Here is a 25,398-nt window from a genome sequence, read left to right as displayed (position 1 = left end):
ACTATAAATGCTATTAAAAATGTAGAAGTGGCTTTGGAATTGGGTAATGGATAAAAGCTTGGAAAATGTATGCGTTGCCTGAGAGTTAAATCTTACATTGCTTTAACCAGACTGTTGGCAAAGCCAGACATTAATGGTGCTACTGATGAGGGTGCAGGAAGAATCAGGGAGCAGAGGTTGAAATCCCTTACCATCTTGGTGAGTACATATTTTACCATAAACAGAGTGGTGGTAGAAATTTGAACATTAAGGACCTTGTATGGGAGAGGTTTGAATGAAACAAAGAGTGGTTTTTTTTGGTACCGAGGATTGAACTTGGGTCCTTGCACTTGCGCAGCAAGTGGCGAAACCACTGAGCTAAATCCCCAGCCCAAGAAAGAGTTTTTGAAAACTGAAGGGGATCCTAGGACAAGAAAGTTTAACTCAATTATGCCCTATAGTCATGTGGAAAGAACTTGCAAGCATACTTGCACACTTACATACTTGCATACTTACTGTGATTTCAAAGCAAAGTAGGGAAAATACATACTGATTTCATCTTACAGCTTATGCAGGTCATGCATCTCTAATGCAAAACTCAGAAATGTAAAATACTCTGATATCTAAATGTATTTTGAATGTCAATCAGCAAATTCTACTCAAATATACCAAAATCTAAAAAATTCTAAAATTGGAAACAGTTTTGGTCCCAAGCATTTAGGGATAAGGGGTTGTCAACTCATAGTAAATTTGGAAGGAAATAAATAAATTGAAAGAATAATTCTTAAGTGAAAGGGAACCTATTGCCTTGATAATTTGGGAAATTCTCAAGCAATCCAGATTGTTGTTTGAAATGCTAAAATTAGGAGACTATTAGGAAAGTATATTCTGAAGAAAAATCCAGGGATATTTCTGGACAATCACTGGGTAGTGCTTTGGCAGGATCAAACAGATGAAATACTCCTCACATGAGATTAATATCCCTTCTGCCTCGCAAGTGCAAGGTCCCGAGTTTGATCCCTGATACCCCCCCCCAAAAAAAATCCTTAAAGAGATTATGTGTACAACTCATGGTTCCTTAATCACCTTAATAGAATCCAGGAGTATGGAGGACATGATCAGATTTGTGGAGCAGCCCTTAACAAATGGCATAAGTGCCCCCGATATACACCAGAAACTGACAAGGTTTTTGAGAATGTTAAATCAGCAGAAACACTGCTAATCAGCAGAAACAACTGCTATAGGTTGGATAAGAAACAGAGAAACAGGACAAAATTCACAGAAAACAGAAGCATAATTTCAATCAGTTTGTGATTAATTATTACAGCAGCCATAGGAAATACATATAGTACACACATTAGATGCTCAATAAGTTTTTTTTCAAAAAAATTGAAGTCACTATTAACATTACATTAAAATTAAATGCTGAACAAACTTTAAGGAATAGTCACAATATATTCACACACATACATAGAATACTTGCATATGCACACATATACTTAATATAGTATAAAGGGTACTTATAAAACACGTATGCACAACCTTCTTAAGAAATAGGAATGACCATTAATATTACCTCAAGTTCCCCTTATGTCTAGCACAGAGCTTAGTTTATGCCCTTTCCTTTCTCCTGAAGGGAATTATCATCTTAAAAGTATAAAGAAAGAATCAGCCTGACGCAGACAGGCGGGTCTGCGGACGCCATAGCAATGTCGCGAGTCGCGCGGAACGCACTGAATCAGCCTGCCCCGGCAGCAATCCACTGGACCCTGCCCCCCACCCCGCTCCTCTGTATAACCACCTGGTTCCACACTACAAAGACGAAGAGGACACCAGACCACCAGACCACTATACTGGGTAAGATGGAGTCATTTTCACCTCCCATCAGGACCAGGACAATCTTCAGGGGAAGGGCAGCTGGAACCTGCAATACAACTCTGCAGAGTTCAACCCTAAAGGAGGACAGGGAGCTCAACTTGGGACTGGCAGCCAGAAATCTGCCTGAATCTCATGGGTCTGCGACTACCTTGCTGAGACTCATTGACTTATATCTGCACACTTCAACCCACGTTGTCTATTGTGACAGCAGAGACATACCCTGAAAGAAGCCCTACATCTTCATTGTTATCTTTTATTCCCAAAATTAGTATTATTATTTTGCTTTTTTTCTCTTTTCTTTTGCTCCTCTTATCTTTAATTTTTTCCCTACTCTTTACAAATATGTTTTTCTCTTTTTTTTTCTTTTTTCTTTCCTTTCTCTCTCTCTTACACTCACTCTCTTGCTCTCCCACATTGTTCATCTTCCCTTTTTGTCCCTGTTTTGGTCCTCATTCGGAGTTCTCCTTTATTTTCCTATTATTCTCTTTTTCCTTCTCACCTGTGTCCTCTGACCACACTGCTAACCTTCCCCTATCCTTCTTCCCATCTGTCCCTCCCTCCCCAACCCCTTCTAACTCCCCATCCCAAAGGGTAAAGTTGTTATATTGAAGAGTTTATTCACTATATGTTGGGTTGGTCCTTGATCTTGATTTAAGTCACACAGCTAAAGGTGATAGATTAATAACTACCACAAAATGTCATTTTCAAAGATGTACTTGATGCAATGGTGTTGCTGATTGTATCACTTGGGCTAAGGTGTGGGTATTGATCTAGTCAATGAACCTTCCTAGTATAAGGAAAATGAGATAGCCTTAGAGTCATTAGACACTCAAAACTTAAAGACCAGCTATATCTGGAAGACACCTCTGAGAAGCAATCATTCCACAAGTGTTCTAATTACAAGCAACAAAGATACCTACAATAAGCAATTGCAAACTATCAACCCAGGAGTTAAACCAAGGGCAGTACCAAAAACAAAAATGAGAAGACATTTAAGCAAGGCACAAACTTAGACTTCCACCCCACCAAGGGTAAATCATGGAGGAAAGGAGATGGAAAAGTCCCCTAACCAACCACCTGGATACCCTGAACTGATACCACAGGAAGTAACAAAACAGATGAATGAGGTTCTAGAAAAATTCAAAGCAGAAATAATCTCCCAAATATCTGCAGAGATGGTGAGCAGAGTGAAAGACATGATTAGTGGATCTAGAACAGAAACAGATAAAAAATTAGATGAGCTCAGAAACATGCTGGAAGCCATGAATACCCAGCATAAGAAAGAAATGGAAACCATGATGGCCCAACATAATGGAATCCATGAAACAGATTCAAACAGATATTCAGGAGATGAAAAACTCCACTGAAAATATCCACAGCAGATTAAGGGAATCTGAAGATAGAATATCAGATATAGAAGACAGAATCACTTTTAGAGACCATGAAAATAGAGATTTCTTAAAAATAGTAAGGGACCATGAGAAATCAATCCAACAACTGCTGGACAATGCAAAGAAGAATACATAAGACTGATAGGAGTCCATGAAAAAACAGGAGAAAGCACAATTGACATAAAAAAACTGTTCACGGAAGTAATAGTGGAAAACTTCACAGACACAGGTAGAGAATTGGACATACAGATAAGTGAGGCATATAGAACTCCAACTAGCCATGGTCAAAAAAAAAATCTACATCTAGACATATAATAGTCAAGATCCCAGAAACCCAACAGAAAAACAAAATCCTACAAGCAGTTAGAGAAAAAGAAATCACCTACAAAGGAAAGCCCATCAGAATCACAGCAGATTTCTCAACACAAACCCTCAAATCAAGGAGAGCCTGAAGTATTTCAAGCCATAAAAGAAAATAACTGCCAACCCAGACTGTTGTATCCTGCAAAATTATCTTTCAAAATCGATGGGGAAATTAGATACTTCCACGACAAAGAACACCTCAGAAATTTCATGAACACCAAACCAGCACTACAAGCAATTCTAAACAATAGCCTAGAAAAAAGCAATGAAGGTCACAACTCCATGGTGTCCAACAGAGGGAAGCCACCAGGCAAGGTAAGACACTAAAGGGAAAGGGGGAAAAATAAGAAATAAAAGAGCCAACAAAAGTAAACGTCATGACAAGGATAAATCAATATCTATCAATTATAACCATCAATGTTAATGGCCTCAATTCACCAATCAAAAGAAACAGACTGGCAAAATGGATTAAAAAGGAAAATGCAACAATATGCTGTATACAAGAAACACACCTAATTCAAAAAGAAACTCATAGACTGAAAGTAAAAGGATGGAAAACAGTTCTCCATGCCACAGGAACCCAGAAGAAAGCAGGGGTAGCTATCTTATTTGCAGACAAAGTAGATTTCAAACCAAAACTAATTGAGACAAAGATGGTCACTACATCCTGGTGAAGGGAGCAATCCAAGAGGAAGAGATGACAATCTTAAATATATATGCACCAAATACAAATGTCCCCAACTATACAAAACAAATATTAATAGACATGAAAAACCAAATAAACACTAATACAATTAAAGTGGGGGACCTCAATACCCCACTGTCACAAATAGACAGATCATCTAGACAAAAAGTTAACAAGGAAATTCTAGAACTGAACCAAGCTCTTGAACAAATGGACTTAATAGATGTTTACAGAGTGTTCCATGCCACAAAATCAGAATACTCATTCTTTTCGGCTGCACACAGGTCATTCTCCAGAATAGACCCCATGCTAGCTCATAGGACATGTCTAAGCAAATGTAAAAGAACTGAAGTTACCTCCTGTATATTATTAGACCATAGTTCAATAAAATTGGAGATCAATAACATAAGAAACCGCAAAATCCCAACAAATACATGGAAACTGAATAACACCCTCTTGAACAACCAATGGGTCACAGAAGTAATTAAAGAAAAAATTACACAGTTTCTACAAGTAAATGAAAATGCCAGTACAACATACAGGAATCTATGGGACACAATTAACGCAGTTCCACGTGGGAAATTCATAGCAGCGGATGCCCATATTAGGAAAACAGAAAACTCAGATAAATAGTCTAATGCAGAACCTCAAGCTCCTAGAAAAAGAAGAGCATAACGAATCAAAAGCTTGTACAAGAGAGGAAATTATAAAGATCAGGGCAGAAATCAATGCAATGGAGACTAAGAGAACAATACAAAAAATCAATGAATCAAAGAGTTGATTATTTGAAAGAATAAATAAAATCGATAAACCTTTAGCCAACCTTAACAAAAAAAGGAAAGAAAAGGCAGAAATACATGCATTTAAGAAGGAAAAAGGTGAAGTCACAACAGATCCAACAGAAATCCAGAGGATCATCAATACCTACTTCAAGAACCTCTACTCCAATAAAATGGAAAACACAAGAAATGGGCAGATTCCTTGATATATACAAATTGCCAAAGTTAAATGAAGAAGATATAGAAATTCTAAACACCCCAATTACAATGAGTGAAATTGAAAATGTAATAAAAAATTTACTAACAAAGAAAAGCCCAGGTCCGGATGGCTTCACTGCTGAACTTTACAAGACATTTAAAGAAGAACTAATGCCATTACTCTTTAAACTCATCAAGGAAATTGAAAGGGAAGCAATACTTCCAAATTCATTCCTAGAAGCAAGTGTTACTTTGATTCCAAAACCAGGGAAAGACCCAGCCCTAAAAGAGAACTACAGGCCAATCTCCCTAATGAACATAGATGCAAAAATTCTCAACAAGATACTGGTAAACAGAATACAGAGGGTCAAGAAGATCATACACCCTGACCAAGTCATATTTAGCCCAGGGATGCAAGGATGATTCAACATTTGTAAATCAATAAATGTAATACATCATATTAACAGAGTCAAGGACAAAAACTATATGATCATCTCAATAGATGAAGAAAAAGCATTTGACAAAATCCAACACCCAGTCATGATAAAAACCCTTCAGAAAATTGGAAGAGAAGGTCTTTATCTTAACCTGATTAAGGCTATCTATGAAAAACCAACAGCCAACATCACACTAAATGGTCAAAAACTGAAAACTTTCATACTAAAATCAGGAACAAGACAAGGATGCCCACTATAACCACTGCTGTTCAATATAGTTCTGGAAACATTAGCCACAGCAATTAGAAAAGAGAAAGAAATAAAAGGAATAAAGATAGGAAAGGAAGAAGTTAAATTGTCATTATTTGCTGATGATATGATACTTTACATAGAAGACCCAAAAAACTCCGCCAAAAGACTTCTGGACTTAATGGACAGATTCAGTAGAGTAGCTGGATACAAGGTCAACACTCAAAAAACAATAGCCTTCTTCTACACAAATAATAGACTCACTGAGAGAGAAATTAGGGAAACAATTCCTTTTACAATAGCATCCAAAAAAATGAAATATCTAGGAATCAATCTAACAAAGGAAGCAAAAGACCTCTACACTGAAAACTACAGCACTCTGAAAAAAGAGATTGAAGAGGATACAAGAAAATGGAAAGACATCCCTTGCTCCTGGGTAGGAAGAACCAATATAGTGAAAATGGCCATACTTGCAAAACTACTATATAGATTCAATGCAATGCCAATTGAAATTCCAACAATATACTTCACAGAACTAGAGAAAACAATCCAAAAATTCATTTGGAACCAGAAGAGACCTAGAATAGCTAAAACAATTCTAAGCAACAGAGATATGGCTGGGGGTATCACAATCCCCAACTTGAAACTATACTATGAAGCTCCTGTGATAAAATCAGCATGGTACTGGCAAAGGAATAGACTTGAGGATCAGTGGAATAGATTAGAAGATCCAGAAACAACTCCAGACATGCTTAGCCACCTTATCTTTGACAAAGGAGCCAACCACCCTCATTGGAGGAAAGATAGCCTATTTAATAAATGGTGTTGGAAAAACTGGATTTCAACCTTCCAAAGATTAAAACTAGACCCATACCTATCACCATGCACTAAACTAAGATTGAAGTAGATTAAAGATATAAATATTAAGACAGAAACACTAAATTTGCTGGAAGATAAGTTAGGTAGAACTCTTGAAGACATTGGCATAGGAAAAGACTTTATGAACAAAACCTCAGCAGCACGGGAAGTAGCAGAAAGAATCAACAACTGGGATCTCATCTTATTACAAAGCTTCTGCACTGCAAAAGAAACCATCAAGAGAGCTAACAGACAACCTACAATATGGGAAAAAAATTTTAGTAGCTGTACCTCTGACAAAGGACTACTATCTAGAATATATAAAGAATTGAAAAAAATTAGACCCCCCCATTCAAAGCCCCTATTCAAAAATGGGCATCTGAAATGAACAGACATTTCTCAGACAAGGAAGTAAAAGCAGCAAACAAATATATGACAAAATGTTCAACATAATGTTCATTCGAGAGATGCAAATGAAAACAACACTGAGATTCCACCTCACCCCAGTAAGAATGGCTGCTATCAAGAAATCAACAAATAACAAATGCTGGCGGGGTTGTGGGGAGAAAGGAACCCTTCTCCATTGCTGGTGGGAGTGCAGACTGGTGCAAGCACTGTGGAAGTCAGTATGGAGATACCTCAAAGAACTAGGACTAGAGGTCCCATCTGACCCAGCTATTCCCCTGCTGGGTATCTTCCCCAAAGAATTAAAAGAATCATACCACAGTGATATATGTGCACCCATGTACATAGTGGCACAGTTTGTAATAGCTAAAGCTTGGAAAAAGCCCAAGTGCCCATCAACTGGAAACTGGATAAAGAAAATGTGTTTTTTTAATAAAATGGAGTACTACTCAGCCAGAAAGAACGAAAAACTAGAGTCATTTATAGCTAAATGGATGCATATTGAGTCCATACTCCTTAGTGAAATAAATAGGACACACGCGTGTAAATACCGAATAGTTTCTCTAGTGTGAGAAACTGATAGTGTAAACAAGGGTTAAAATGATTAAAATGAATAACTGATAATTTGAAATAGGAAAAAAGGTCCAAAGACGAAGGAGTGAAGGGAGGGGAAGGGGAAAGGAAAAGAAGGAAAGGAAAAACTATGAGAAAAGAAAAAAAAATGGAAATCTATGTAAATAGGGAAGGGTGGAGGAGGTGAAGGGCGCACAGGTAATGGGGGAAAAAAAAAATAAGAACCAAGGTACATCATGTACAGGTTCAATCACCCAATGATAAATGTAAAGGAATTGTATACCTAAAATGTGCCAATAAAAGAACAAAAGAAAAAAGTATAAATAAAGAGCAAAATAAAAGATAGATCTTTTGCAAATGGGAAGGGGGCTAAGAGATGAAGGGTAAGGGAAAGGGGGCGGAAGGGGACAGAAAAAGAATGAAGATCTGTCGATCATTATGTATTGCAAACATGAGTTTAAAAAAACGGGGAAAGGATCTAGAGATGGAAGGAGAAAGAAGGAAAGGAGAATAAAAATAATTAGGATATATTAAATGCATGTAATTAAATACCACCTGAGATGAATGTAAACATTATGTATTGTAAACGTGTATGTATTAATATAAATTCTCCAGTTCATCTCTAATTTTTCTTTATTTTTAAAAAAGATATTATATATGTTTTTTCATTTTGTATGATTTAAAATTATATAACTGAAATCCTACTATAAGTCTTGTTCTTGTGCTCTCTCAACATTGAGACGTCTCATTTAGTAAGTCATTTCTATTAATTACTGCACTGCAAAGACAGAGATATACAACATAAGTATTTTATAAACATGTTACAATTTGTCTATTCTTCAAGCAATGAACACATAGTTTGGTTCCAGCTTTCAGCTCTGACGAAGTGATGCTACTGTGAACACTTGTGCCTGTTTTTGTTTTTGTTTTTGTTTTTTTTGGTACCGGGGATCAAACTCAGGATCTTGCACTTACAAGGCAGGCGGCAGAACCACTGAGCTGAATCCCCAGCCCTGTGCCTGCTTCTTGATGCATGAATCTAAGAGTTCAGTAGGATGCATGCCTCAATAGAAATGTCAAGTCCAAGGGCATATATTCTTTTCAAAAGTGGTAGAATAACTATTTAAAACTCAATCTTTGGAACAGGTTTCTTTTAAAATATCCCAAGACATATGACTTCTATAATTTATTTGATAAATAATATTTTGCTCTGTAATCCCTAATCTATACAGTCACTGCATAGTTAACTCTTGGATTCTTAATCATCTTAGATATGCTGACATTTAGCACTAGATACATATTCAGTCTGGGAGGCAACAACATATCCTTGGTAGTGGTGAAACATCAGAGGGATTAAGTGAATAGGCTCTGGAGTCAAAATGTCTGGGTAACTCAGACACACAAGCTCAAATATTATATGGTTTCTCTTATATGACAAATTCAATATATATCTAGATTTAGATATAAACTATGAAATGATAAGAGAGAAAAAAGATATTGTAATCCAGTGCAGATAATATATCTAAAAGTGTACCTTGATTTAATACAATTGTCCTATATGTGTCATATGTCCTTTGGCCTATTAGTCTGGTTTGTAATCTGTATATATGGTAATTAACTTTATAAGGTCCTATAAAAATAATCTGATGCTGAAAAAACACAAAGGGAATAGAGAAAAGGGGGAAAAAGAAATGTATTATGTACCAATTCCCTACAGTGGAAGGAATCATTATGTACTGCAAACATTTACTAATAAAAGTAAAAAATAAAATAATAAAAAAAGAAAAATAATCAGCTTGCCCATTACTGGATATATAACTTTGAGCTGGTAACCGAACCACTGCATGTTTCACTTACCTGCAATGTAATTTGGGAAAAGCAATAATGCTGGCTTCAAAGGATTATGGTGATTAAATAAGAATGTGAGAAACATTTAGAATAGTGCCCAGTAAGCACTATATAAGCAGCTGTCCTAGTCATTATTATAATTCATGCTGTTCTCCATAAAAGCAAGCATTCATAAAAATCAGACACTTCTAACAGATAACACTGTCTCACACTTATTAGCAATGATCAGTTGCAAAAACCCACATGTCCATTTCAGCAAAATCTAAAAACCTTTCAACATCGGTGCCTACCCTCTTCCCTCATTTCATAGTGGATTCTCTAGAAAAGTAGATCCCTGAATTGTGCTGTGGGTTCAGCTCGCTTGACTAACACTATCAATGTAGCCCTCCTTCTTACTTGATCAGTCTCATCACCCATAGGTAGTCACAGAATCTTCAATCATAAAACACAAACTCCCTAGGCCCATGTTCCCCCACACACCTTCCACTGTATTTAAAAGTAACTCATAATTTAAATAGTTAAACAGAATTAACTGTAGCTAAGACAGTTTTTGCTCCCCGTTCTGCTCCACTCAATGGGAGTGGTCTTGTCAGTTCCAGGTCACTGAATCACAGTCACTTCTCTGTGGATCATTTGCTTCTCAAAGCACTTTCCCTTACACTGTACTTCTGGGGTCCCTCAGACCTCCCTGATTTGTCTCCCTGGAACAGGCTGTTCTTCTAGTCAGCTCATCATGTCCAGTCTTGTAGTTATCAAAACCTTTAAAATGCTGATGCTTTCCAAAATTCCAGCCTTGACTTCACTGAGTTCCAGACTTCCACATTCAACTGCTTGTAGGGCATTACTTGGATCTCTCATAACAATGATAACTAAGCAATAATCACACAGACTTTCTTTTCTCAGACATCCAAGCCTGTTACCAAGTTGAAGCTTCATCATGGCTGTTCTCCTTGTCTAGGACACTCTGCCATCCATCTCTGTGATCCCGATTCATTTATTCACTCAGGCTCTCTTCCATTACCTTCTTAGATAGCACTCTAACTACTCCCTCCAAAGTAGTCCCCAACCCTGCCCAGCTCTCATTATCACAGTATTCTGTTCTTAGTGTCCTTGTAGGGAGATCATTATCAGAAACCACCTTGTTCATTAATGTCCCTTCTCCTGTACCTACTTCTACTCCTTTGATCATCAGTGTCTGTAAAATGAAAATATAAGCTAAATTAGCAACAGAAAGCAAGCCTTCACTTTATGCTGTAGATAGGAAGAGAGGACATTTTGCAGATGATATGTTTATAATATACTTGAGGACATAAAATAATAGCATTCAAAGATATCAGGGATAAAGTGGAGAATGGGACAAAGGGGAGGCTGGAATGTCTTCTGGCACATAGTGTTTGATGATCACTTGCTCAATCTATTGATTGATTTCATTTTATTTCACGGGAATTACACCTCTGATTACAAATGGAAGACAAAAGAAGTACTCACAAATGCCTACCATGTTGTTAATTTCTAAGGAAACATAAGAAATTATAGTGGATATGGATGTGGAACCACTAAGGGTTTCCAATGCATTAGGAAATGCTGAGAGCACTGATATTTACATGCCCATGCTCAGCATTACCCATAACCTAGCATGCTATTATTTTATGTTCCCAAACTTTCTTTCTATAAAGGTTATTTTTGGTCTGAATTTCTGATTTAGCTGCAACATGTAAAACTCCAACTAGCCAACTTGATTTGACTATATCATCAGAAATAGCTTAAAAGTAAAAATGACCTTTCAGTTATTCCAGAGATAAATCCTTGATGCTACCCTTAGGATTAAAATAGCCTTTGGAAGGAAATCTCTATTTAAGAAGCAAAGGAAATATGAAGAGGCCAGTATTCTGACCTGGAAAGTTCAGCCTTAAAATTGAGTTCTTTAGATATGAACTGTATGGGAATCAGTTCTCAAATAGCATCTCTAACATTTTTTAAAACATTATGACTTTATAGACTTTCTATTTTCAACTTCTGTTGGTTTTCTTTCAAAAAGTATAGCTTTTTATTAATTTTTTTCTTAAGACTGTATTAACTGATTTGCAAACTTTTCCCCCTGTTTTCATTAATTCCTTTCCTTCATGCCCTTCCCTACCCCCATGCCAGTCTGGACTAACAAGTATAACATTTGAGAAATCAGAAACTTAGGAAAAGATGTTTTATTCATGGTTAGAATTACATAGTTCAAACAAGTAAACATAATTAATAAAACACATAGTTACCAGAGGAGGATCTCCAGTAGCAATAGAAGGCACTGATCATTACACAGTTGAAAGCTTGACATATCGGGTTCAATCCCATCAAATGAAACGTCTCTGGGTTAGAACAGTTCCTGCAGGGGCAGGAAGAACTAAAGGCTCCTCTACTGCTGTAGGCAGCCAGGGACCTCTGGGAGTAGAGAACAAGAAGATGACTACAATGGCACCAAGAAAGAGAGTCCCAGCTATGATGGCAATGATGCTGCCGCCATCAGAGCAGCTTCATGGGGCTTGGAAATCCTTCTGGTGGCTCTCGTCTAGTTGATAGTCCTTGACCCATTCCTCAGATGAATGTCATAATCCATTTTCACAAACTGAATCCAGTGCATTCAGTTGTAGCACGCTCATCCTGGTACTTGATAATATGGAAAAATACTATTGCATCATTTTGCATGAGTCAGGTCTAAGCTACATGGAAAATATATTGTCAAAAAACAACATACACACAGGTGCTTTTGGTGGTACGGCTTAATACCCTGTGCTTAGCTACAAAAAGCATTATAAGCAAAGTTAATGAACAGTAGTTTTTATTTTAAAAAAAAGAGGAAAAGAAGAAAGTATTTTACTATACCAAAATTAGCTTACTGCATATTAAAATCAAATCTTAGGCAAACACCTTTACAAAACTGAATTATATCATTAAAACATTAAAATAGTCATTTTTATACATCAATATGACTGTGTTAAATTACTATATATTAAAAGATATGATTTGAAAATTCAGAATACTATGTTCAAATGCCAGTCTTTAAAAAGCCAGAGGAACTGCAAGATCATTGTGTGTCCTTCTACAAGGGTTTCTTCATTGGGGTTGGGGGTATCTATTATGAGTCAGAAGATAAGTAACATTTAAAGAAAGACAAAAGTAAAACACCATGTTCAAATACAGTTCACTTCCTGAAACTCACGTGGAGCTTGCTGAGTTGAATGAAACACATCAACATCGTTTTTCAAGACTGAGTACACTGTTGTCTGGCGGCATCCAGTAACCTTCCTTGTCAGTGGCCATAAAGATGGAGCTTCAGGGAGAAATGGCATCCAGATGAATTTCAAAACAAATAGGAAGCTCCAGCAGACCTCTTGTTCTCTTTTTATGAGGCACAAACAGCAAAAGAACAGATAAAATGTAACAACCATGACTATGTAGACTACGGGGGATTTCATAGACTTTTATAATGTTTTATGAATGACCCTCAACACAACATCTTTCCTACTGAGTTCCCAGGAACCAAATTTCATCATCGATAATATGGTTTAAAAGTTCATGCCTTGGCAAAATCCATGACAACAGACATTCACTCTTCTTTATTTAGGGAAAATAGTCACTTCTCTAATTTATGCCCAAATGAAACTCACCATAATGAAGAGAGAGAAGAGAAAAGGAACTTCTGGTATCATTTATTTTCCTGTGACAGTAATAAAGCTGCTGTATTACACAGCTGGAAAGATGCACAGTAATCACTGTATTACAATAACTGTGTAAGTCAAAAGCAAGTGATTTTTCCCAGAAAAAAAATTATTTTACCCTATGACTCCTTTTCTTCCCATATAAAAAAATGCCATTTACATTATTTCCACTTGGAGTCAGGAAGTGTCTGATGCCATGTGGAATCTACAAGCAGTGTAAGTGGGCATCACAGTGCAACGAGGCCAAGTCCCCACGTTGGTGCCTTCCCCAAACTGCTCACAGGCCACCGTGCCTTACAACTCTGCCCTAACACCTTCTTGGATATGCTGGGCAGCTTTGTCTTCCTTCCTGGGTGCCAACCACGTGAAATACACCTTCACTGGATCAATGTTCCAGTGTTTGTGGAATGATATGGGAACTTGATGAGAAAGGTAATCCTTAGGGTAATCCACTGGCCGGGCCTGCACAAAGAATAGAAAATTATGCTCTCTTGATGATCAAAAGTGATTGTTTCAGAATAACATTTGAATTTGTAAAGCAACTGTTTTGCCTCAGTATTTGGTAGTGGTTTGGGGAATCTAAAAAACAAGAAGGGAAATTTTTTCTACTACTTTTCCTCTAATCCAGGGTCCATGCTTTTGTGTCTCCAATTACTTTAATATCCCAAATGCTTTGCTGTTTGCTTCTGTGCCCCAGAATCTCGCCTCTGAGAGATTCCTCAAGCATGGTCATAAATATAAAAAGTTTTACTTGGTAAGTCATTAAATTAGTACTACAACTTCTGAAAAAAAAGCAGAAAAATTACATATTTCCCTAGTCCCTCTGAAGAAATTCTGTCACACATGTTTTATGTGGGTGACTGAAGCAAGGAGTTCTCAGGGTCTCCCTGCCTATCTACAGCTCTACCATAATGAGGCGATGTTTTTCAAAAAAAACAAAACATAGAGTTCACCAGAGAAAGGTAAAGTAGCTCTGGTTCCAGAAACGTGAATAACCTGAAACAGCTTGCAAGATGGTCTAAAACGTTTTTTTGTATTATCAACATTTCAAAATTCTCTTGAACTTAGAAAATGAAACAATGATAAGTAGACCCTGAAATGTTGAGATTAAAAATATAACCTACAGCACTTGAAGGAAAATTGAAACCAGATATAATTTTGTTTGGTCTACAAAAAGCAGTCATCTTCTCTCAATGTTCTTAATTTGTTCATAAATTTATACATCCCATCTGTTTTATATAGTAACTCTGAGTTATCAATACTAAAATTGTCTTGACAATTAAAACTAGATATAATACATTTAAAAAATTCTCCAGGGTTGTATTTTATTATAGTCTGCTTCCATTTTTATATGAATGCTTAAACTATCATAAATGGTATTTGGAATACCTTCTTTAAATTTCATCTTATTTAATCCTTGAAACAATCTAGCAAGATGGACAGAATTTATTGGTATGAGAAAACTGGAGCTCAGAGACATAACACAAGTAGCACATGTTGGAATGGGGACAGGATAGGTGTCCAGCTGTCCTCCAGTGTCCACCAGGACACCACTGTCTGTGTGCAGACCACTGCACTGGCACCTCAGAGCACCCAATGAGGTCTCAATCACCCTCACCTCACTCAGAAGCATAAATGTACTGCTCGGATGAGTGTTCAAACAATATCTGTGGGGAAAAGTTCAAAATAGCATACGTGGAGAATTCTCACAATTGCAATTTTATTGTCTTTTAAAAATTCTAAGTGCTCACAAGAAGGGAATTTTAAAAGGAAAAATAGCAAGCTAGATAAAGGATACACACTGGAATACAGTCTAATTAAATTGGGAAAATTTTGAATATTAGGTGAAAGAATTCATATATTATATAATGTTTATTCATAAGGTCCTCTGAGAGTTTACTTGCAGGAAAGGAAACCAAGGAGAAAAACATACTGTCAATTCAGTTCTCGAATAGTTCCACAGTGGTCCCAGAAGAAAGAAGTAAAGGCAATGGAAATAAATTTTGTTTGTTTTTCACATTATGAAAATGAAATGCTAGAGATATAAATGCATGTAAAAGGAAAAAAGTCCCTAATTTTTTTCCTTCTATTATTGCAAATTCCAGGTGTGATTAACTGCATCTCAGCTGCCCATGTATGCATGTGAAGAACTGGCTTGTTAAGCATTACAATCAAGAGGTCATTTCCATACATGAGGTCATGGAAAAGAATAAGACAAACCTAGAAAAGTGAAATCAATCCACAGAAACATCTGTAACACCAAGAAATCTATATAGCGTCTAATAAGTAAATAAGTAAAAGTTCCAAATTCCCTTTTAGTAAGTGGATTAACAATTGCTTCAGAATCATTTTTCTCTTTACCTCCACTGCACTGGATCACCACTTCTGATAGAAATCGGTTTATCATAAATGGGGAGGTTTACTTTTAGAATATGTCCTATTCCACTGATACATGTTTATCTTTATATCAATTTTACATTGTCTCTTTTATTGTAGTTTTAGAGTGAGTTTTTCAATCAACTAGTACAAATTCCCCAATTCTGATCTCCTTTTAAAAATATTCTATATTTCTACATAAATTTTAGAATGCGCTTGTTGATTTCTACAAAAAATCTTATGATTTTAATATAGACTGCAATGAATGTGTAGCCCAATTTATAGAGGGGGCACATAAACTTTCCTTGAAGGTCTGCCTTCCTGTAAAAAGGCCTAAGCCTACTGGAAACATCCTCATATTTAATGAGAATTAGATCTAGCATCATATGTCTAGTTAATTTTCAGTCTGTGTAAGTGCACTATATGATGTTCACACAACAAAATCACCTAACAAAACACTTTCAGATGTTTTATCATTAAGAAACATGCACAAATGTACTCTGACGTAAAATAAAAGTAAAACTTCTTTTATTTTGCAGGAAGATTCACCAATCATTATATTTCTGGGCTAGGTCCCTGGATTAAACTTCAAGGTCCCAGAAAGACCTGAATACTATCACTCTAGGAATACAGTCACATTTCAAGAAAGACTAAGGCCTCAGTAATGTTTTTATTTCCATACTAAGTGGGTGAGGGGGAAACCTTTTCAGGAGGGGAAATAAAGCTGAGTCTCTTTCATTGTTCTAAGCAGAGAAAAAAATTTTCTTCTTGTTCCTCATCTATGGGGTGTATGGCTACTTATGCAGGACAACTGATCTGATTCTCATACTGCCCTGGAAGCAAAAACTGGGACAAAGCGTGTGTGTGTGTGTGTGTGTGTGTGTGTGTGTGTGCTTATTGTGAGATACTTAATTTTAAAAAACTATCTCTAATCCAGAACACTGAATGTGTGCATTCAGAATAAAATTAATAAAAGTAATTCATTGTAAATTTAACTAAAAATCAATAGGGGCCAATGTTCCATACCTATAATCCCAGCACTCAGGAGGCTAAGGCAGGAAGATCATGTGAGTTTGAGGCCAGCCTGTAGTACATACTGATTTCGAGGCCAGCCTGGAATACATAGCAAAACCCCATCTCAAAACAAAACATAAATAAAATAAAAATCAACACGGAAAGTTGTCATTATAGAAATACTGACTCCTGAATTCCATAACTATGCTATATATCTATTTAGATCGGTAGTGCCAAACCTATGGCACATGTGCTGCAGCAGGCTGTATCACTGAAAGCTCTAAAAAGTTTGCCACTATGGATTTAGATCTTTATTTCCCTCAGCAATATTTTGTGATTCCAGTGTAAATGTAACTTTTCTATTGAAAATGTATTAAGTATTTTATTCTTTAATTAGCTATTTTGAATAAAACATTCTGATTTCTTGTTGCTAAAAAATAGTTGTTTTTGTATACTGACTAAGTATCCTGACTCTCACTGAACTTGCTTATTCCATTTGTTTTTTGTAGATTCTTTGGCTTTTTTTGTAATCTAAGATCATGTTTTCTGTGCAAAAAAGACATTTTTACTCCCTCTTTTCCAATCTCTATCCTTATATTTCTTTTTCTTGCTTTATTGCATTGGTTAGAGTGTCTGATATAGTAGTGAATAGAACTGGTGAGATTGGGGTGTAATTCAGTGTAGAGTTTGTGCATACCCTATGTGAGGCCCCAGATTCAATCACCAGCACCAAAACAAACAAAAAGTGTTGAGACTGGACATGCCTACCTTTGTTCCCAATTTTGTTGTTTTGCAGATTCTCTTAATACATTAAGGAAGCTCACTTCTATTTTTCTGAGTTACATTTTATGTTTCTATCATAGAGGAGTATTAGGTTTTGTCACTTTTTCTGGGTCCATTAAAATAATCATGTGGTTTTTACTCTTTACCTAGTCACTGATGTATTATAATAATTAATTCTGGGTGTTAAACCAACTTTGTATTCCTGAGATGAAGGCCAGTTGGTTGTGGCAGATAGTACTTTGCTAGATTTCCTTAATTAATTGATAATATTGGTGGGTTCAGCTTACTAATATTTTTAAGGATTTTTGCATCTAGATTTAAGAATGATACTGGCTTGTAATTTATTTTTGCAATGTATCATTTTAATACCTTTTCTAACACTTCAGATGTATTTTTAAAATTAATTTCCTAGTACTTGCTCTCGAGATAATATGAATCTTTGACATAACAGGTGTCTATTGATCTTTTAAAATAAGTTGAAAAGCATTTTATAATTCAATTTCTTCTATGGATATAGGTTTAAATAGATTTTTCATTTCTTCTTGAGACAGTTTTGCTAACATTTACGATTCTGGAAATTTTCCACTTCATTTAAATCATCTAATATGTTAACACAATTGCACTAGAGTAATAATGTCCTCTCTTTCATTCCTGATTTTGGCAATTTGTGTCATCTCTCTTTTTTCTTGATCAACCTAGCTAAACATTACCAATTTAATTCATCTTTTCAAAATAACTACCTTTTGGTTTTACTGATTGTCTCTAGGATTTTCTGATTCCTAGTTCATTGATTCTTGCTCTACTCTTTAATATTTCTTTTATTCCATTTTGTTCAGGTTTGCTTTAATATTATTTGTCTGCTTCTCAATGTAGAGACTTAAGATTACTGATTTAATCTTTGTTTTTTCTAATCACTGGTAGCTGTACTCAAGATTTTGATATGTTGTATTTTCATCTTTGTTCAGTTCAAGGTATTTTCTAATTTTCCCTTTAATTTCTTTTTAGATCTATCAGCTATTTAGAAATATGTTAAGTTCCAAATACTTGGAATTCCCCTAATTTGTTTTTTATTTCTAATTTTGTAGAAGAATATGCTTTATAGAGTGTCAATCCTTATAAATGTATTGAGAGTTATTTTATGACCAACATATGATCTATCCTGGAGACTATTCCTATATAATTGAAAAGAATGTGTATTAAATTGTCAGATGAAATATTCTATATATGTCAGGTGGGTCAAGTAGTTATCTGTCTACTTCTCCTTTAAGTTCAACATAATGGCCTATACTTTAGATATTCTGAAGAGCTGTCATTAGGTGCATCTATATATTTATATCTCTTATGCCTTTTAAAGTGCTGGTCTTCTGTTATGAAATGTCCCTTTTTCTCCTTAGTAGTATTTCTGTCTTTACAGCCCACAATATTAATATAGCCACTCAAGCTCTCCTATGATTGTTTACAAAACATCCTTTCCCATCCTTTTACATATATTTGTAACAATGAATCTAAGGTGAACTGATGAATCTGACAATTGCTGCCTTTGACTGTTTAGTCTGTTCACATTTAATATAATTGATATAGTTGAGGTTTCATCAGTTGTCATTTGCTTTCTATGTATTTCATGCAGTTTTTGTTCCTCAGTTCCTCTTTTATTACCTTACTTATGCTAAACAAAATGTTTTATGGACATGTGAAGCCTTTGATTGATTTTTTTGGATATATATATATATATATATATATCCAAAAAAAATCATAGTTTGGGGGGGTACCGGGGATTGAACTCGGGACCTTGCACTTGCGAGGCAGGTGGCAGAACCACTGAGCTAAATCCCCAGCCCCTTTTTGGCTATATTTTGAAAGTTGCTTTCTTACAGGTTGTTTTAGAGATAATAGTATGCTTCTTTAACATACCAAGTTAATACAGACTTAATTACAAAAAGAATGAGCTATCAAGCCATCAAAAAACATGAAGGAAGCCAGGTGTGGTGGTGCATGCCTGTGGGCCTAGCACTCTAGAAGGCTGAGGTAGGAAGACTACAGATTTGAGCCCAGCCTGGGCAACTTAGCGAGACCCTACCTCAAAAATAAAAATGGGCTGGTGATGTAGCTCAGTGTAAGTCCCTAGGTTCAAACCTGGGCACCAGAAAAAAAACAGACATAGAGGGGCCAGGTGTGGCAGCACATCTGTAGTCCCAGCACTCAGGGAGGCTGAGGCAGGAGGGTCACAAGTTCAAGCCCAGCCGGGGCAACTTAACAACTATAGTGAGACCCTGTCTCCAAATAATAAAAAGGGCTGAGGATAAAAATTAAAAATGAATACTGCTACACATTAACTTGAATTCTTTCCCCTGCACTTACTCATATGCACATACACATGTGCGTGCACACAAACACATACACACACACACACAGTCTTTCCCACTTAGCAACAAAACCCTTTTAAATGTTCTTCATTCTTTCCTATACATTCCCATTACGATTTGATACCATTTCCTTTTAGCCTGAAGGACTTTTTTTCAGTTTTTCTTGTAAATAAGGTCTACTAGCAAAGAATCCTCTTTTTGGTTACCCAAGAATAACTTCATTCTAGTTCCATTTGGAAGATTAGTTTTAGTGGATATAAAATTACTGGTTAAGTTTTTTATTTTTCATTCTGCCTTCTGGCATCCATTACTTCTACTCAGAAATCATCCACTAATCATGTTTTTACCCTTTTCATGATTATTATATTTTTGTTGCTTTTATGATTTTCAGTTTATCTTGGTCTTTCAACACTTTGAACATATCCAGATGTGAGTTTTTTCATACTTGAAATTTGGTGAGCTTCTTGGATCCACAGATTGTTCTGCACTACATTTAGGAAGTTTCAACTTTTACGTCTTCAAGAAGCATTTGGAGGGGGGATACCGGGGATCAAACTCAGGACTCTGCACTTGCAAGGCAGGCAGCAGAACCACTGAGCTAAATCCCCAGGCCCCTCAAGAAATATTTTTGTCCCATTCTCTAAACCCTCTCTTTCCAGGACATCGGACATCCATTAAATGTACGTTGGAACACTGTGTTTTATCACATCTCTGGGGCTCTGTTTATTTTTTTTTATACAGTCTTTTTCCTCTCTTCCCTCTAGATTGGTAATTTTTATTTATCTTTCTTCAAATTCAGTTTTTTTTCTCTTCTATCATCTCAATTATACTGTTAAATCCATCTAGATACTTTCTCATCTCACTTATTCAATGTTTAGACTATAGACTTCTCAATTAGTTCTTTTTCATAGCTTCTATTTTTCTACTAGAAGTCCCTAGATGTCATGATATCATATTTTCCTTTAATTCTGTGATTATGATTTTACTGGTGCTTTGAAGTCTTTATCAAGCCTAGTGTCTGAACTGACTCAAAGTTTTTATTCACTGAATTTTTTCTTGAATATATCTCTTTGTATGTCTTAGAATTATTTACTAGAAACTAGTAATTTTGGATAATGTATTGACACAAACATGATTTATTTTCCATTCTCCCATATGCCCATACAGTTTTCCAATCGCTAGAAAAGTATGGAGATCTTATACACTTTTGTCATTATTCTCTCATTTTCAGGGTTTTAAGCATTTTATTTCTGTCTAACACAGTAATTCCCCAATTTACAGACGAGTTCCATTCTGGGGGAACATTTGCGTGTCTGACAAAGTGAGTCTTACACTGCATGTTTCCATAGTTATTGCTTTGTGCTTCCTAGCAGTCCCCTCATCACCACTGCTTTTCTTCTTGCTTCTGGACTCTTGGGCTCTGACTGAGCACTGTACCACTGTACACTATCACACTGTACAGTAAGCATCCAGCAGCACAACTGTGACAATGCCTGGCAGACACATGAGCTTCCTTGGCTATTTGTTCACATCTATTAATGTTCCTAATATGAGGTCCATTCCTATCTGTAAAAGTCTGCAACTCGAATGTTGGTAAGTTGGGACTTACTGTTCTCTTCTACCCTAACACAGACTACAAGCTCAGATCAGTAAAGATATAGGTTGTTCTTGTTTTTTTCTTACCTACACTGACAATTTTAGCTGATATATCTGTAGGTTTTCACTTTGTTTTCCAAATCAAGTCCATTCCCGAGGTCAGCAAAGGTTCTGTTTATTTCAGCCAGGCCCAAAGTGGGAAAACTGCTCTTTAATCAACTGAAAAGATACAGGGGGGTAAGAACAGCAGTAGCTTCAGGCAAGAAGGCTTCAACCTCCACTGTTCTTACCCAAAAGGATAGTAGTTTTGCAGGAGTAAGTGTTTCTCAATTTATAATTAGCCTGTATTTCATTTCTAGAATCTTGCCATGGTTATTTTGACAAGTTTGCCCAGTTTGATAACTATATTTTGTGCAGAGAATTCACTGACCATTATACAATGCCACACTCATTAGTGGCATATAATTTTGGAAGAAGAGAAAATCATGTGTTCCGACACTTTCCTCTTCAGAAAGGGATGGATTGAACATTTTTCTAGATCTATGACTTCACAATAACATGTACTAACTGAAATCTGGCAGAATGTGGCCCGGGCAGTGTTGGCACTGAGATATCTCCAAATAACCTCTAATTCATCAAGAATTTTAGATATGATCTCTTTGCTTCATATTTCTCTGTCAATATGAACAAATACACCATGGGCTCAAGATCAAATATTACAGATAAAAGGTACTATCCAAATTACTTCAAATTCTCTAAAAAAGGATTAAGAATTGGAAGAAACAGCACTATGTGTTGGGTAGGACAGGACTTAAACATATTTTATGATTTTGGAAAGGTTTAAAATTTATTGTGTGATTAGAGAAATAAAGAGTTTTAAAGTGTAGGAAATGGCAAACAATTTTTTTAAATTTTTTGAATTACCTTCAAAGGAGTTTTGCTCAAGGATTAAATTATTTTCTCTCTTTTCTCTTTATCATTTTATTTACTAATGTGTTCTTTCCCAAGAGAAAAAGGTTGCTATAAAAATCTAAGACTTGTCACATTAACCTTGTTAAATTACTTTCCTCATACACCAGCAGTTTTAATTATCCTTCCTTTTCTGAATGAAACATGAGATAAAGCAAGAGAAGAAGTGACAGGAATATTACTTTTCTAAGTCATCATAACACAACACCTAGGTTTAAGATGGGTAAGCCCTCTTAAGTCCTTAAAAGACCCAGAAGTGCCTTCTGACTGGAACCAGGAAGGAGGTTTCTCATTAATTTCTCTTCATTAAAGGTCTATTTTTATTATCCGTTACTGTTTCAAGGTCATAGAAATGGATTCTGCTTTCTTGATAATATAATGTAAATATTTTCCTTGCCTTGTACAAGTTGTTTTCAGTAGCGGTGTTTCTGCCGTGCTCAATGTTCTGTAGCGCTATGCATGATAGCATTTGTAAATAAAGCAAGAAGGCTACATTTTCAGTAAAAGGAAGAGCACTTAAAATATGCATGCATTTATATAAAAATTTCAAAAGCTTTCAATTTCTTGAAGGAGTACATTTGATGGGTGTAGGTATAAAGTTATTTTTAGTTTACATATATCTGCTATTACTCTTAAAATAGAAGGACATCCACTGAATAGATTCTTAAAACGTTACTAAAAATAATGTAGACAGATTTCTTTTTCCAACCCCCAAATGCATATAGTGAAGCAATAAATACTAATCACTCCTGGTAAACATTATTTTGCTTTTTTTCTACAACCTGTAAAACATATTCAGATACCATATTGAAATGTAATAGGTTTTAACCACTTTGTTTAATAGTGAACAAAGGAGAAAAGGGCCAGAAAAAAAAAAAGTCAGATGAACAGTGTAAAACCTGAGGATAGTGCAGAATTACTCATACTTGACAGCAAGTAGGTCAATATTAGATTAGTCCTTTATATTTCTAGACAGCATTCAATAATTTTTAAATGTCAACAATTTAACTGAAGAGAGAGCAAGAGAGAGGAAGGAAGGGAGGGGGAAGAATGAGGGGGAGAGGAGGGGGAAGGAGGGAGGAGAGAGAGAACCTTTTCCCTGGTTCTACATAGGCAAGTACATTGGTCCAGCAACATTTGTTGTTCTAGATGTTTTCGCCTTCCATCTTCATGATGTGTATGAAAGATACAATACCTGCTAAGAATGTTCACCTGAGCCAGTCAACATAGTTTTTAAGATCATTTCCAAAATATGAAAAGAGAATTAAGTAGAATACTCAAGTGAGAAGAAAATTTCTCCCTCACCCCCAAGACAGAAATAAAAACCATTGTCTCACCTGATGGAAGAGGGGACTGTGTGTCACAGGGATTCCCAAGCCACTGAAGCACATGCCTAGGACCATGTCATCAGGTGCATCATTGCTGTAGCATCGACACTTACTGGCAAGAAGTCTCCTGATGGCTTCTCTGCTGAAGACCATGCTGGGAAGGAGTCAGAACAGAGAAAGGAATTAAAGTAGTTCCACAGAGGCTGTCAAACTGAATAGAGGACTATGGCCCAGAGGCCACACTGCTAAGAAAGGTAAGATAAATTGAGAGCAGCAGACTTATATTTTGTAGTTACTCTGGAGAAAATGTTTTTGAGGTTTTAATGAAAGCAATATCAATTTACCTACCTAGTAAGCAATTTCAGTATTTCCTAATAATATTATGCAATGTTCTTGTTGTAATCTGACATTTAGAAAAAGCAAATAGTTCTTTAGTTTCAAAATCCTTGATGAGATCAGCAACAAAGTCTACCAACACTCCTATCAGGTAGCCGTCAAGCGTCAGAAATACTATGTATCTTATTCATATATAACGTGAGTGTTATATTAGCTACTTTCTTCTGCTGAGACAAAAAACCCCAACCCCAACAAGAGGAAAGGTTTATTTAGCTCACAGTTTATAGAGGTTTCAATCCATAGTTTATTGGCTTCAAGGCAGGGTGATGTGGCAGAGGGGTATCACAGAGGAGAAACAGTTCATGCCAGGCAGAAGACAGCAAAAGCAAGCAAGGGAATGACAAGAGACAAGCCTTTTTCGGTCCTTTATATCTTATCCAGGCTACCTGTCCTTAGGGCGAGTAGCACTCACACCCTTAATCCTAGTGCTCTTAATCCTAACATCGCACCATGAATCAATCCCATGTCACACATTTTTGATCCAGCCACCTCTGAAAAGCTGCACCTATGACCCCATGAGGCTTTGGGGAGACAACTAGACACAAGCCATAAAAACTGACAAGGAGATGAAACCTCATTTTAAAAAACCATCCACTGCACAAGTGATTCCAGTCTTTAGAAGCTTCCTGGGGCTGGGGATAGAGTTCAGTGGTTGAGTGCTGGCCTAGCAGGCAAGAGGCCCTGGGTTCCACCCTCAGCATCACAAAACAAAAGAAATAAGAAAAGCAAGCAAAAAAAAAAAAAAAAAAAAAAGGAACCACACATACAAAAGAAATTTTCCTTAAGGCATCAAGAGAGTGAGCCAGGAGGAGGCTGGGAGGCAGACAGAGAGAATATGAATGAGAATACAGAGACTGTCTCACGGGACTCCAGTCTATCCCAGTCTTTCTGTGCTCCCCTCAGCATTACAAGAAGCCAGAAATTTTAAAACAATCTTTTCCAGACTTCAAGTCCAGCTAGTCATGGATTCATCTCATAACGATGAACCCCAGTTTCATCTCACAACGATGAGCCCAATACTAGAGAAGACTGACTGCTTCTGGCCCTGGTGGTCTCTGCAGCAGAGGTGTGTGGGACTGCGTAACTCTGTAATCATAAAAGCTCCACTCAAGCCCCAACATAGTGACCGAGTGTGAGTTAATGGTTAAAATGTGCTTGTTAGTTCTGGGACACTAGATAAAATCTGTAACAAACATAGAGTTCCTAAGTGAATTACCCATCTC

At 36.4% G+C, this 25,398-nt stretch overlaps 1 protein-coding gene across 1 annotated transcript in view; it reads right to left on the bottom strand.

Annotated features, from left to right (window-relative positions):
- Positions 1-1,273: 1,273 nt before the first annotated feature.
- B3glct (beta 3-glucosyltransferase) overlaps positions 1,274-25,398 on the bottom strand; it is a 141,599-nt gene continuing 117,474 nt past the window's right edge. The window contains exons 15-16 of the mRNA XM_087199534.1: positions 23,789-23,933; positions 1,274-13,812 (exon numbers count right to left, since the gene is read on the bottom strand). Coding sequence (XP_087055660.1) covers positions 13,645-13,812; positions 23,789-23,933 — 313 coding nt within the window. The 3' untranslated portion in view covers positions 1,274-13,644. The remainder of the gene's footprint in view (positions 13,813-23,788; positions 23,934-25,398) is intronic.

Source organism: Heterocephalus glaber, unplaced genomic scaffold (assembly GCF_053883595.1).
Source record: "Heterocephalus glaber isolate CG9 unplaced genomic scaffold, H.glaber_assembly_v1.0 deba00001720, whole genome shotgun sequence".
Taxonomy (NCBI): Eukaryota; Metazoa; Chordata; class Mammalia; order Rodentia; family Bathyergidae; genus Heterocephalus; species Heterocephalus glaber.
Note: the sequence above shows the minus strand (reverse complement) of the source record. Positions and strands in the feature narration are given on the sequence as shown.